Source organism: Myodes glareolus, chromosome 18, assembly GCF_982192425.1.
Source record: "Myodes glareolus chromosome 18, mMyoGla1.1, whole genome shotgun sequence".
NCBI classification, from domain to species: domain Eukaryota; kingdom Metazoa; phylum Chordata; class Mammalia; order Rodentia; family Cricetidae; genus Myodes; species Myodes glareolus.
In genome coordinates this window covers 36,798,322-36,814,507 of record NC_142043.1, presented here as the reverse complement: position 1 = coordinate 36,814,507, position 16,186 = coordinate 36,798,322, and the positions used below count along the sequence as shown (strand labels likewise).

General features: G+C 41.9%; 1 protein-coding gene across 5 annotated transcripts in view; it reads left to right on the top strand.

Moving 5' to 3' along the window:
* The window catches only part of Aff3 (ALF transcription elongation factor 3), a 511,084-nt gene that overhangs the window by 338,472 nt on the left and 156,426 nt on the right, over positions 1-16,186 (top strand). For all 5 annotated transcript variants that reach the window (XM_087898095.1, XM_087898094.1, XM_087898092.1 and 2 more), the window contains one exon: positions 7,522-7,602. In XM_087898095.1, coding sequence (XP_087754221.1) covers positions 7,522-7,602 — 81 coding nt within the window. The remainder of the gene's footprint in view (positions 1-7,521; positions 7,603-16,186) is intronic.

Sequence of the window (16,186 nt, the reverse complement as noted above, 5' to 3'; positions counted from 1 at the left end):
TTCTTCTCTATAAGGAAGATAATATGAAGCAAGCTGAGGAGAAACTGAGCAAGAATGAGAAATCTTACCCTTTTCTCATTATTATTTGTTATTTTATTTCTTGACCTGAAATATACTTTCATAGAATATGTATTTATCATATTCTTTTTTTCTCCCCCAAACTCCTCCCAGATCTTTCTCCCACACACCCATACACCATGCTTCACGTTCTTTCTCTCCCTTGAAAGCAAACAAAATAGAGCACATGCAAAAACAATCCATGGAGTCCACTTTGTGTTGGTCAGCTCCTCCTGAGCATGAGGCATGGCCTGGAGTGTTCACTTCAGTGAAGAAAACTGCTTCTCCTCCACCACCACCACCCCCTGCAGCTATAAATTACAAGTAGCTTCTTGTTAGGGGTGGAACTTTGTGCCGTCTCCTTTTCTCCATGTTGGGATATTGTCTTATTTGAACTTATACTGATCTTGTAGGCTATCAAGTCTCTGAGTTCACATACGCATTAGTCCTGTTGTGCCTGGAAAACACTGTTCCCATGGAGTTGTACACCACCTCCGGTTCTTACAACATCTCCGCCTCCACTTCCACGTAGATCTCTGAGCTTTGAGGGGAGGGGTTTGATAAGGACACCTCATTTAGGGCTGAGGGCTCCCAAGTCTGTCACACTCTCTGCACATTGTCCAGTTATGCATTTCCATGCTAAGTGCCCTTTCCTGTAAGAAGTATCTCTGATTAGAGTTCAACAGTGCAATGATTTCTGGTTATCGCAATGTGTCATTAGAAGTCATTTTATTCCTTTGTTCATCTAGCAGAGTAATAGCCGTTCCCCTAAAGTCCATGGCCTGTCTAGTCTCAGGTTCTTGGCCTCATTTACAGTGTCAGCTATGGGTTGCAGTTTGTGAAGCAGGCCTTAAAGGTTATCTCATAACGCCTGTGCCACTGTTGCACCAGAGGATATACTTGCTGACAGGTTGCTGTTACAGGCTACAGAGGTTGAGCTGTATGAGATGGATAATGACTTTTCTCCTCTGGTAGTTCGTGTAGTACTTCTAGCACCATGGATACTAGTCAGTGATGGTGATGCTTCTACTTGAGCACCAGCTTGATTTCCTGATGTAAGTATACGGTGTCCTTGGCAATAGGGTCATGTAGAATAACCAATAGCAGTGATAATATCGTGTGATGGAGGGATCTTTGCTCACACTTTAAATCAGCGCCACAAATAAGTTACAAATTTCATTTCTATCAGGTCTTATTACTTTATCAATTTCTTTTATTTTGTCACAGATATGTTCTTTTCAGAAAACCTATGGACCTTTTTCCAAAAATAAAGTGCAAATCACCCTTAGGAGTCATAATTTTTAAATAACTTCAGTTCGAAAACATACAACTTGTATGAATACTTACTAACTAAACTCTAGATTACATGTGAATGATACCTTATTTCGATATTTTTTAAACAGATACTTTGACATCTGTTCTTATGTCTTAGGCCCCCAATAACTGAAGCTTAGGAATAAATTGTATTTCTCATTTTAGAGGCAAGAATTCAGAAACAGTGTGATAGTAGCCCATGATATCCTTGATGAATGCTTAGATACAGGGCTCTATGCCGTGTTATCTTGTCCATTATCTCATTTAATCTTTGTGCCTGACACATGAAATGATGTTCCCTTTCCCTTTGCTCCTAAGATATCACAAGCAGAGATGCAGTTGATAGTAAACTTCAAAACTTGAAATTACCATGGCGTACTGAGCTGTGACTTGCTCAGCTAGTAAGTGACGAGAAAGAGATGTCTGTTTGCCCTGATTTTCCTACACATCCCTTGTAAGTAATTTCAGTGAAACACAGTGTATCTCATAAAGTCATTGCACAGTATACATACAAAACATTTTATGTTTGTATTACATTAGAAACTTACTTGAATAGTCATAAAAGTTCATATTTTGGGAAATGATTATAAACTTTGGTGTCCATTGCATCTCTTGCCCATGCTACTCATTTATGTGCTTGATAAGATTTGTTAGATAGATAAATCCTGTTGAAATGCTTGGCAGTACTTAAATCAATATTAGCAAGTAAGTTAGCATTGACATGTTAATGTTCAGCTCAGCTCAGCTTCTATGGAGCACCTACTATGTAAAATGCTCTAGCCCACACTAACATAAGTAGCTCCTTTGCCTCAGAGAAACTTACAGTCCTTTAAGGGCTTGTGTTTATAAAGTGTTTCTAAGCACTCTTGTGAGCAGTTATTAGGATTCCCATTTGTTGATTCTGTTAAGACTGGATGATCTTGAAAGAAGGTATGAGTGTTTCCTGAGTATGATTTATTCAACATGGAAGAGGAGTATCTATCTAGGCATATTGAGGTGTGTACGTATAAAAAATATACAACATGAAACAACAAATCCTGAGAATTGAAGGGAGAAAAGGAGAATGCTTTGGAAGGGCCCGAGAAAGGAACTCTTGTGTGTTACTGGAATAAGAGGAGTATCCGCAGTGGAGGGTAACTAACTGTAGTGAGCCGTGAGTATCCGCAGTGGATGGTAACTGTAGTGGGCGGTGAGTATCGCAGTGGAGGGTAACTGTAGTGGGCGGTGAGTATTACAGTGGAGGGTAACTGTTGTGGGCGGTGAGTATCGCAGTGGAGGGCAACTGTAGTGGGCGGTGAGTATTGCAGTGGAGGGTAACTGTAGTGGACGGCGAGAATTGCAGCAGCGTGTTGGGGTAGGCACACATCCAAAGCAGGCACTTCATGAGCAAAGAGAGATTCGCTTTCTGTGTGTATTACAGAGTAGTAAGTGGAATGAGACCGGCACAGGTCCCTCTATGTAGCTCTCTCGTAGGAGGCTGAGAGCTCTGAAGGCAAGTGCACTGGAATGAAACTAGAATTCTGGAGTGCAAGTCAGGAGACCCAGGGCCACACTGCAGCTGTGACATTTACGAACCAATTGAATAGATACTCTTGAAGCTGCCTTCCTCACCTCCAGTGTGAAATCATAATTACATTAGATGGGTGAGCATGAATAAGGCAGCTTGCATGGAACTATCATGAAACTGTTAGGTCCCATCGTCATTTGTAGTTGTCATTCTCATTGTGATCCCGGTATGTGTGTGATGGTGGATTGTGAAGGTTTTGGAGCAGTGAGGTTCCTTGGCACACAGGACAAGTCACTTACCATCTATATGGAAGAAGGACTGGTGACAGAAAGAGAGAGTAAAATGGGAAGTTATTAAGTGGAATAAAATAACGACAAAAATAGCTACATATCATGGTAGCTCATAAACGTAAAGGGAGGAAAGGCAGAGACCCTGAACATATATACTTCAGTTTGGCATGCATTCACAAATTCAAAATACACAACACATAGGCTTGGTATTAACTCTTGGGACCATCAAACAAATGATGCAGCCTTTGCTGGAAGGAGGGCTGTTGCTCCTCCCAGGTGAGGTTGGCATCTGAAGGCGTCAATGAAAGTTGGGGAACCATGAGGGCAAGAGGTGGCTCTAAGGATAGGAAGAGGCTGGGTGAGACCAGCAGCATGCACAGAACTCAGGGGTTCTTGGGCCTTGGGTAGAACCTTAAGTACACTGAGAGAAAGTGGGTGAACTTGAGCGGTTGGTTTCCTCCTCTAAAACTAGAGAAGTAATCAGTCCTGCCTTTGGGGGTTATTAGATGGTTATGCTAAGCAAGTCATGTAAAACATTTCTATTTCAAGTGTTTGATTAATGTAAGATAATGTTTTACTGGTTAGACAGTTGGAGTGATAAAAGAGAAAGATTCCATAATGATTACAAGAATTCTGACTGGAATAGGTAAGAGAGGTCGGTCCATTCAACCAGGATCTAAAATGCAGATGAAAAGTTTGTGTGGACGAGGCCATCAGTGATAAATATGGTGAGTTTGAGTTGGCTGTAGAACACGCATGGTAAGGGACTCAGTAGACACCTACAATGGGCAGTTGACTGTCTGGCTGCATACTTGGGCAACATATACATCAATGATTTCTAAAGCCTCAGTCATATCCAGAATTTGCCAGGAAATAGAAAGTAGGCTGAACTCAAAGCATTTAGGGAATAGTCAGGGAGAATGGTCAGCAGAAATGAATGGAGAGGAAAGAATCTAGAAAATAGAGGTGATGAGGTCATGGGAGCTGAGATAATTAGGGCAAAGCTTCATGAAGAAATGTACATTCAGGAGAATCCAATGAATTTGACCATTGGAAGGAACTTTCTCAGAGCTGGTTCTTTTGAAAGGTGGATGTTAGGTCTTGGAAATAGGAAGGTGGGTTGTGAATTCATCAGGATCCATTTCATTATTCTTAAGCTACACACGTTCAATATTAAGTAGATTCTTGTGTATATATACTTGTGTGTATGATTTGCAGCAAAATATGATCAAATGATACTTTTAAAAACAGCAAGGAAAGTGGCTATTGACACAAAATATAGATTTACAAATGGCTGGAGGAGAGATCAAGATTATTCACCAGTCTTAAGAAGCCAGGAGGAAGATTAGGTTAAAGTGAAAGGAAGATGGCAGGATCTAGACCTCAGGAAGAGAGAGGACAAGGTAGACAAACAGGTAGGGATTATAGGTGAGGAAGCCATCTGGCTTGAGTTCATGAGGACCTGTAGATCTATCCTAAAGAGCACTGACATCCAGTAGCCTCTGGTTGTTGTCAAAGACCCAATAGAGAAGAGTTGGTTGTTAGGAAGTGAGAACCAAACAGGCTCAAGAATCACAGAGCACAGGAGCAGTGTCCAGGGAACATGAAAGGGGCAACAGACTAGAGCCAGGGTGAAGGCTGTCCTAGCTAGCTTGAAGTCTTGGACCTGGAAAGTCTGTCTTGGGTGTGTGTTATCACTCAGTGCCTTTTCCTTAACATCCACTCAGATCAGAGAAATTGGGGTGGAGATTTCATATAAAGGTTGTAGCGAACCTAAGAGGTTCTCTTGGGTTCTTAGAGAAGTCAGCTAAGCTGTCTGTTAGCTGGTTAGTGCTAGGTATTGAATTTAAAGGAAAAAAAAATAGGCTGTACTGAATTTTAGACAGGAGAAATTGTCTTACTCTGAATCTGCTCAGGGAAGACTGGAGAGAACCAAAAATCTCACTCTTTTTTTTTTTTTAAAAAAAGGGCTGATTTTTCAGAGTTAAAGTCAGCGATATGGATCAGTATGATAGATACAGACTCAGATCATATCGAGAAGGGGGTGTGAATTGCTTGGGGACCGCTACAAGATGGTTCTCAGAAGCTACAGTGGGATCTTGTAAAGGTAGACGGGGAAAGCGGCTCAGGAAGGAGCCTCTGCGCTGTTATAAAGGAATGGGGTAGAGGGAATGACGGAGCTTCTCTAGTGAACGAGCTGAGGGTGTAAACCTCAGGAGAATTACAGTGCAGACAAGGACAGCAAGCCAAGAGGAAGGGACATGTGTCTCCTGTGACTGTTGTTTGTGAGGTCAGAGGCAGGATGAATGGAAATGTGTGGGTGGACAGATAGGGTGGGGGGAGAGGGAATGAAGAAAGGGAAAGATTGCCACCCCAACTGGGACAAGAGAAGAGATGGTGGTTATAAATACAGTCGGGGCTGATACACTAATGCTGTAACTTAGTGGTCTGAGCCCTGTGCCTGCCCACGGGTCAGTGTTCTACAGGGAATGAGTCAGGGATCAGGATACAGATCCAGGAGGACACCAGCCCTGCCCTTAGGATCACAGCTCAGTGCTTTCTTAAAGCTTGTTTGCTAGCGTTGTTTAGTATGAACTGTATAATAAATTCCTTTCTGAAAGTGCCACTTGTGAGAAGTGATTTGTAGGACATGTTCTCAACAAAGCTCAGTCACTCATAGTCCATTAACCTCTTATGTCACTTACTTCTGAATAGCTAGAAGGACACAAATACTTCATCTTTGGGCTTTTTGTAATAAACACAAAACTTGCATAACATATATAACATGCTGATGTGTCAAGAGCATACAATAACTGGAGGGAAGTTGAACGTGTTGGGGGTGTACATGCAAGCCTGGTGTTTATCATGAGTGATTAGTTTATATTTTATTTATCTATTTTGACCCCTCAAGATTACACTGTGAATAAAAAACTGATTGCAAAGAAAGCTGGAGTGGCCTTAGGACACTTCAGACAATTCATAATGGAGGAAAAAAATGGGTCACGTATTTGTAATTGATGACTAGCTTGCTCTGTAAAAGATTTGACACCATTTTATTTTAGACAGTAATTTAAATGAAAAAGGAAAATGAGAAAATTTGTGAAGAAAAAAGGAGAGATTGTACTGTAGAAGAGCCAAGTGGTAAAAAGAACATGTTAGGGGGAGTAAAGAAAACCCATGTGTGTCTTGATAGCTTTCTTACTTGGGGAGCAAGGATGCCACTCTCAATACAAATTCAGCAGTCCTACTTCCTCAGAGGAGAGGTGTGAGGAGATAAGGACGTGGGCCCTCTTGGTGTGTGCAGACTGGAGAGGGACCAGTGGAAAGCCTGTCGCTAAACCCTCCAGCATGTGTCATATGTGTCAAGGTGGGAGATGGCGGAGGTCCATTAAGTCCTTAATGGGTGGTTTAGAGTACTCACCCTCCCTTGGATCTTGTGTGAAATCTGCCCCATCTGAGGTTCTGCAGAAAAGGGTTCCTGGGGGAAGAAGCCACAGACTATCCTTCGATTTCCCAAACCCTGAAGGATCCTTTCTCAACACCTTACCTACCAAAGGTTGGTGAGAACACAACCTCCCTTCCACAAAGCGGATGTCTTACTTTTCCTTTTAAAACATCAACTTTGGCTCAGGCCTGCTTAGTTTTGAAAGTGAAGGCCAATTAAAATGCAGGGTTCAGAACCTGTTTTCAAACTATACTGATTCCCTTCGTCATCAGAAGTCAATTTAATCCCTTAATAAGTTATTGATGGCAGCTGAAGGAAAATGCTAAGCGTGAACAATGCGACCCCCTCCCTCTCCCATAGCTCAAGGAGCAGTGTGAGAGAGCCTGTGACGGATGACGGCACACTGAGCTCAAGTTGTGTTCTTAATACTGGCTTGTAAAGTTGGCATTGCTTCTCTCTTTACTCCATGTATGTGGCTTGTTTCATTCCCTCCCCCTCATTTCCTATGAAGTGCAATGATTTATGGAACTTGTTGGGAATTTCTTCTTTATCTCTGATAGTTTAGACAATTCATCCAATAAGGAGCACTAAGATTTCTACTGTCTTAAGCATGCCTTCAGAAACATGCTGTGAATTCTGTGTAATAATTTGAACCTCTTTTTGAACGGCATGAAGATGGGATGGTCTTCTCTTTTTAAGGTATTTAGGGAGAACCTTGGAGTCAAGAACTGGCCATTCTCGGATACACTTCATAGAAATGAGTTTCAAGTCTCTGTTATAAACATTCCCTCTTGGCCTTTATTTATTCCTGTCACTTCCGTGCCCTCCGAAGCATGCCCACATAGTACTCTACATGCGTCTGCTGTCGAGTCCTCTGAAAATGGTGTTTGTTTCTCCCCCACCTCTAGGAGATGACCTGGCTTCCTCCACTCTCTGCTATTCAAGCTCCGGGCAAGGTGGAACCTAGCAAGTTTCCGTTCCCAAATAAGGTGAGCACTTGTAACACGAGAGAGAAACCCCGTGGCTGTGTGGACATTCGGCGTCTCTTCCCCTGAGACGTTCTTGTCAGAGGCCTGTGATTCTGGCCTTCTGTAGTTTGTAAGGATGTATATGTTCACTGAGGTGGGTCAGTGAACAAGCTTGTGACCTCAGTTTCCATATTCTGAAAATGGTTGTTTTACCTAAGTCAGTGGTTCAGCCTTCCTGATGCTGCGACCCTTTAATACAGTTCTCATGTTGTGGTGACCCCCCCAACCATAAAATTATTTTCATTGCTACTTCATAACTGTAATGTTGCTACTGTTATGAATCACAGTGTGATATCTGTGTTTCCTGATGGTCTTGGGTGACCTATAAAAAGGTCCTTTGACCCCCAGGTTGGACTGATCTAATCTAAGTGTGTGTTTGTGAGACTGGAAAGCATCTTGCAACCATTCACACAGTCAATGAGATCCTGTGTCCACAACCCACTCCCTTACACCAGAAAACTGTTTTTAATGGTTAATCTTAAAATGAATGCCTTAGAATTAGAGGCATGTAGTATTTAATTGTGCCTATCCTTATCCAATTTCCTAAGATTTAAAAGGGATGCCTATGTCTTCTAAAGGAACTCAGCCACAAGACACACTTAAAGTATACCTGAGTCTAGTATGCTTCCCATGACTTTTCTAAATAGCTAAGTACTCTTTATCAAAGATCAAATTATACAGTTAGAAAGGAAGGAAAGTAGGAAACTCGGTGACATCCCACAGCCAGTATGTTCTCTATAAAAGTATCACAGCCTTCTAGAGTGAATTATTGAAATAATTGTTCATTTCCATTACCAAAAAAATAAATTCTGTTCTAAGAATTAGACTTTGACTGCTCTCTCTTTACCTCTTCCTCCCTCCTTCCCTCCCTTTCTCCTTCCTTTTCTCCTTCCCTCTCTTTCTTGCAAATAGTCAAACCCAGGGCCTCGCACCTGCTAGGCAAGCAGTCTCCCAATGAGCCTCCTAAGAGCTGATTATATTTCCCTTAACCAAGTGTACTGGGAAGACCTTCTGAATGACTGTGGACAGTATCAAAATATTGGGTAGTATAGATTTGCCTACTCCATTCATAGAGGGAGGCCTGTTGTTTATGATCTATTACTGCAAACACCAGTATCACAGGTACTCTTTGTGAATGTCCCCTTGTGTGCCTGCCATTGCCTGCCCCCAGTAAGGACAGAAATTATGATATCGAACCCCTGGAAACCACATTTACACTTGGCTGTGTTTCAGGAAGTCTTTTTATGTATCCTAGCCAATGATTAATACTATCCAAGGTTTTATCATTGTGCCTGTATGATGAATGAAAAGTTGATATCTCATTGTTTTAATTTGCATTTCCCCAATTACTTCTAGCTTCGGCAATGGCTATTCTTCCTCTGTGGATTGCCCATTCACATCCATTGCCACTTCATAAAAATGATTTGTAGTTACTTCTCTTATCTTGTTCATTTGTCTAGTGCATATAATGGAATCATTTTGTAACTTTATTTATGAGCCTTTTATCTAGAAAAGTGTTTAATTTTTCTGTCAGAGGGAAGAAAACCCTCCCTTTTCCAACATTCTAACAATGGTCTCTATTTCTAATTCTAACATTTTTTTTTAATTTTAAAAAATGTAGATGGTGGAAGTTGGGAGACAATAACTTTCATCTTTGTAGCAGTTAGTAAATTACCATAGCACTGTTAACACATAAGCCCATTTTTCTCCCTGGAATTTGAAATGTCCTATGTGTGAACATTTGAATTTACTTTAGGTCTCACTATTCAGATATACCCACATGCGCTCTCTGTCTCTCTCTCTCTCTCTCTCTCTCTCTCTCTCTCTCTCTCTCTCTCTCTCATACACACCCCAGGACTGACCCCAGGACTTCAAAGTCTAGCTCTGACAACATAGTAAGACTCTGTCTCAAAAAAAGAGACAAGGATGGGGGTGGGGAGGGAGAGAAGGCAGAAAGAAAAAAGTGTCATAGTCTGCACATAATCTGACCTGAATCCATGGCTACCCAGAATGCAGTCAGACAAGCTTTGCTTTTTAACTATTTGTTTGTTTGTTTGTTTCCAAGACCATGTTTCCCTGTGTAGCCCTGTCTGTCCTGGATCTCACTCTGTAGACCAGACTGGCCTCGATGTGACAGAGATCCACCTGCCTCTGTCTCCTGAGTGCTGGGCTTTCTTAAATACCCCATCTATGACACTGTGGTGATAGAAGGGAGCAGGGCACACCCTAAAGCATATTTTTCTCTTGTTTCTATCCCCAAGTGTGTTCTGTTTAGTTCCATGTAAATACTTTAGGAACTGAACTCCTGAGGTGACACTGAGACTTTAAACTGCTGATGCAAAAATGTCATTTTGATGGCATTATGAATTATAGTTAACAAATTAAAATACAGTAAAGGGGCCAGTAAAATTATTCAACAGGTTAAAGGTACTTGCCGGCCAGACCTGTTTTCCTAAGATCAATCCCTGGAATCCACATGGTGGAAATAGAGAATTGTCTCTTGAAACTTGTCTTTTGACCTCCAAAGGCACACTTTGACACACATGTGCATGTATGTGTGCAGGCACATACACACATACAAATGATCTGCCTTCTTTTCAAATTTTAAGTGTATGATACAATCAGTATAATATTAACTACAGTTTTATTTCTGGTATATTATGCTACAGATCATTCACACATATCACATATATGACATGTATATGTGTATGTCATATATATTAGATGTATGGTGCATTTATATAAGGTCTATTATGTATTTACATATGTGTATATAAATGTGTGTGTGTGTGTGCTAAATGAAAGCCAAAACTGAAAGGAAAATGCTGTATTACTGCTTATGATTCTACTTCTGTGTAGAATCTAATATAGTCAAACTTAGAGTACCTGAGGGTAGAATGCCAGTTTCTAGGGCCTACAGTAAGCATGGAAACACACATCAAAAAGTGTATTTATGTTAACAAAGTGAGTGTGTTCCAGCGATCTAACATATGATGATACACCTGTGAAAAATTCACATTTGAAAGCAAATAGCTAGACATTAACTAATTTGTTTTTACTGAGAAACAAACTCTTATTTATTAAAAAGGCAGAGAATTTCAAATATGAGTGGAAACTCCCCTAGTTAGGACCCCTGTGGGGGTTGGATGGGACTCACCCCTAGGCTGTTTGTTTATTTTGAGTCCCTGAGAGAGAGCATGTAAATGATCTATGGTCCAGGAGTGTGGGTGATCTTACTAACGCCTCCTCTCACACAGCTTCCCTGAGAATACTGATCATCGTCTTGTAGGATAAAATAGAGCTGTCGCCTGCTTCTACAGTAACCCCGCCACACTTAGTGTCTGAGGACAGCACACATTTATTGTCTCACTGCTCTGGAGGGCCAAGCTTGAGGTCATCAGGCCCTGGGCAGGGCTCTGCTCTTTAGGTAGTCTCCAAGGACAGTTTCATTTCCTCCTTTGCCTGCTTCTGGAAGCTTCCTTGCTAAAGGCTCCGTTTACTCTGACCTGAAGCTGAAAGTCTTTTCTTTGTCCCATCCAGTCCCAAGAGACTGGTTTTGCTCCTGCTCACCAGTCCCCGCAGGAAAATATGAATAAAAAATGAAATAATCATTCCGAGACTTAATATTAATTATAGTCATTTGGCTGGTGGCTCAGGCTTCTCCCTGGCTAGCTCTACATATAAATTAACCCATTTCTAATAATCTGTGTATCACCACGTGCCCGGTGGCTTTACCAGTACTGCTCTGACATCTTACTCATTCAGTCGCTGCTGGTGTCTCCCATGACTCTGCCTTCTTTCTTCCTGTACTCAGTTTAGCTTTCCCACTTAGCTGTATTCTGTCCTGCCATAGGCCAAAGCAGCTTTATTCATCCACCAATAAAAGCAACACATATTCACAGCATACAGAGGGCTTCCCACATCACTGACTTCTGCTTGTCTTGGCTTCTCTGACTTCCTCCAACATCCTCCTTTGTCTTAGCAGGAATCTTGAAATGATATTTGGCCTACCTGAATAATTCCCTACTTTAGAATCATTAGCCAAATTGCATCAATAACTGCCTTTTTCCCATGTGAGGTGGCATATTCGCTGGGCCATGGAATTAGCAGCTTCACCATCTTTGAGGCTGCCAGGACTCTGCCTATTACAAAGAAAGTTTTAGCGTTTACGATAGAGCGCACTACTGCTGTGTGTGGTGCTAGGGTAGAGTCCACAGCCTCGAACACGGAGGCAGGTGCTTCCCCACTGGCTCTGCTGGCGGCCAATCCTAGAGTGCTTCTCTCTGTACCCTTATCGCTTGATTAATGTGCTGACAACTGGACAGTGCCACTAACTGATTAGACTACTAATGTTTGGATTATCGAGCTAGAACTGTCTATGGTATTTGAGGGGCAAAAAATCTTCAAAACGACTAATGAATAATGGAGCCAAGACCTTATTATGATTAAGGGTGTCATTTGCTCTCACAAAAGGAAAAGTCCATTTTACTGCACTGCACATCCTGAGTTTCCAGTGTCACTAATTTAATTAGCTAAACACTTCTGAGAATTTCTTCATTTTGTCTAAGTATTAAAAGATATATACTAAAGCAAAGTCAGTTGATAATGAACTTGGCTTTCGTTTCTGTCCTCTCGGGATTTGATTTGGAGTCACAGTTCCCTAGACAAACACCGCCCGGCATTTCTGCCTCGTTCTTCAAGTCTCAAAAGTAATTGGATTTGGTAAAGAAAACAATCCATGACTCCTGTAAATTGGCTGCCATTCATTACCAGGTATTTCAGCCAAGAGAGAAGAAAATGAATTCTCTCTGCCCCTTTCCCCTTCATTTTGCAGCAATCTCATAACTTGAAATGCAAATAAAGAGCTGGAAAGTGAAATATGCTTTTCAGTCTGGGTAGGAATACACATCCCAACCCAGGGGCATCTTGGGAGCTTTCACGTGGCTAGGAGTGATGAATCTGGCGGATCAGCCCTCATCTGGAACTATTCTTGCTGAGTGGTTTTCAAAGCCTTGCACAGAATTCTAGCATCATTATAGAAATGAGAATTGACTGCCTTCCTCTTAATTCACCAAAAAAGAGAATGAGAGCCAGGGAGTGTGAAGGGAAGTGCCTGCCGTTGGATGGCTTATCACACATCTCCTCCAGGTTTCTGGCGTGCCTCAATTGCCAAATGAATATTTGCACTAAAGCTTCACAATTCACGTTACCTCAAAAAGAAACATTTAAATTAACTATAAATTATATTTTGTCAACGTGAGCCTTATTGGCGCAGAACGAAAGGGAACAGACTGCTTGGGGCCAGCAAAGATGCCTCAGCAGGCATTGGCCCTTGCTGCCAAGCCTCAGGACCTGTAGCTGAGGACCACGTTGGGTACCAGATGTAGCACACATTTTAATTGGTCTTAATAGTAAAGTCCCAGAGTCAGATATTAGGGGTGAAAGATCAGAGAAGCAGAACATCCAGCCACTAAAGTTTTTTGTTTTTTTTTTCCTCTACTGAATCATCAGACCATAAGGGGCAATATCCTGTCTCTGCATGCACTCAGACTGAATGCCGTGAGCTCCTGCCTTATATTCCTCTCTCTGCCCGGCCATATCCCTTCCTGTCTCCACCTCCCTAGTGCTGAGATTAAAGGCATGTTACTGCCAAGTACTGGGATTAAAGGTGTGAGCCACCACCGCTTAGCTCTGATCCTCTTTTAGACTGGATCAATCTCGTGTAGCCCAGGGTGGCCTTGAACTCACAGAGATCCCTCTGTTTCTGCCTCTCACGTGCTGGGATTAAAGGTGTGTGCCACTGCTACGTGGCCTCTATGGCTAGCTAGTGGCTAGCTCCACACTCTGATCTTTAGGCAAGCTTTATTTGTTAAAGCACAAACAAAATATTCACAAGTACCTGAGTTCTATCCCCATAACTCGCATCGTAGAAGAAGAGAACTGATTCATAGAAGTTATCCTCTGGATGGATGGATAGATAGACAGACAGACAGACAGACAGACAGATAGATAGATACGTACGTACGTACATACATACATACATAAATTTATTTTGAGAAAATTAAAGTGACTGCTGAGTGAACAAAAAACCTTCCAGAATTGTACAGTCACATTTCTTTTGTTAATTAACTTCAGGAGTCATACAAAAATATTAATTTTTTCCATTTGTAGCTTTGGGTAATTCTAGTGATGAACTGATCAACAAACAATGAGAAATGTGAGTGGAGTCATCTTCAAAAAGTTCAGCAAAGCAACACCAAGGGCTGGAGAAAGGGTCCAACAGTGATGAGAACTTGCTGCTCTTACAGAAATAGGGTTTGGCATGTCAGACACTCACAGCTCTGGGGCGTCTGATCCCTCCTGCTCTCACACACACAAATCCACACACACACACACATATACTTCATTTTAAAAAATAATTAAAAATAATAAAAAAGTTTAAAAAATAAAAAAAGAAATGATCTTAGCATACCTGTATGAGTACTACCGTCCTCCAAAACGATAGTTGAAAAGCCTCTTCTTTCATTGATCTACAGCTCATTTCAAGAGGCCCAGAATTGGTTTTTATTTTACAGTCGATGGCATCTTATACTAATTACCAAGGTTTCCTTTCATGGTAGTCAGATTAGTTCCTTTCTCAATCTGTGGCCAGAGATCCAGACACAAGTGAAGGGAAAGAGGGCTCATGTAGGCTCCCAGTTTCGGACGATTCAGTTCATCCTGGAGGGAAGGGCCTGTTGAGCAGAGCAGTCCCTATATACAGCAGGGAGAAGAGGAAAGACATAGTTCAGGGGACATGCTCAGTTACCTTATTTGTCCACCTAGACCCTACCTCCCACCCATCACCACTTCCTAATAATTCCACCATGTCGTTTGTCTACAAGTCAGAGCCCCGTGGTCTAAATAACCCTGGAAATCCCTCGAAGACATAGCCAGCAATGTGTTTTACTAATCTCTTAGGTACTCCTCAATCCAATCAAGTTGATAATTAGCATTGACCATCACAGTGGTACATGAGCTGATGTGTCCTCATTTGATTTAAATGACATGGTGCATTTTATGAAACATGTTATTCATTACCATACTTCACTACAGGGCTCTCATGAACACCAGTGCACCTAGTAATTTCTATCTTGAGCAAAATCACAATTTTGTATGAGTTAAATACCACATGTAAGGGGTTTCAGGATTCCTAAGATGCCATTGGAACTCCAAACTAAGTCATTCTTTAAAGGCAGAAGGGCTGATTCTCCCCACTGTGCGCTTGACCACCAAAATAGCATGTTTGAAGTGTGACCCTGACAAGCTAGAAATGGCACAGAAACCTGAGGATGTCCTGATAGGAGATGACAGCAGTTTGTTGGGTTTTTTTTTTCTGGCTCCATGAAGTTTCTTTGTCAATTATTACAGAGTCATGTTTGTATTAAAATAGTCATCAAAGGAAGACTGTTTTGACCTTATCAAATGTCTTTTTTACATGTGTGCTTTTATACCTCAATAAAATTTTCTTTTTAAAATTTCATACTTGAAAATCAAACAAAGAAGCAACTAAGTCTCACTCAGAGTCAGGAAGGTCTCAGAGAGCAAGACACTCTTGAATTACAGAAACCAGTGAGACGTAGGTCCCAAGAGGGACCTTTGGCAGAACACACAGGTTGAAGCACTCAGACAGCCTCGTGACATCACTTTTAGCCAGAGTTGGTCATTCATATGCATCCTTCACTCTTGACTCACAGGACTCACGGGCATAGTCTTTAGCCTAACAGAAAGGTCAGGGAGGTGGTGAAAAGGACTGGCCCTCTCCAGGAGTGCACTAACAGAAGGTGAATCACCAGGGCGGAGACAGCCTTGAGGTAGGATCTACAAGCATGTTGGTGTCTGGATAGTTGGCGTGATCATAAAAATGGAAAGGACTCCAGCTTCTGGACCCTTTGAAGAAAGCAGTTATCTCCTCCTACTTTGACCCAGCCTGGCACTGGCTTCCTGAAGAAGGAACAATTCCACACTGTGGAGGCCTCTAGGATTTCACAGCTAACTGGATGGGGAAGGGTGGCAGATAGTTTATCAGGGTTCAGACAGCATCTGTGTTTTCTTAAAGAAATGAATGCCTCCATGAACAGACTATTGACTCACTGGGCCAGCTGTAGTTAAGAATGATGGTCAGGGCCGGGGAGATCGCTCTGGGTAAAAGTGCCTGCTGTGCAAGTCTGATGACCTGAGTTTAGATCTCTAGACCCCCATGTAAAAAGCCAGAGCAATAGCAAGCCTCTAACCCCAGCACTCACAGGATGAGGCAGAAGCTTGTGGGCTGGCTAGCCTGGCGTATGTAGTGCAGAAGTACAAAGAAGAGAAACACTACCTCAAACAAGACAGAAGGTGAGAACAGATCCTAGAATTTGTCAACACACACACACACACACACACACACACACACACACACACACGAGATTTCTTTTCTACCCAGAGAATAACAACCTAGATATATTAGGATTTAATGAGTGAGTTAGTGTTTTCTTTGCTAATATCTGGTAGTCAGTGTACTACT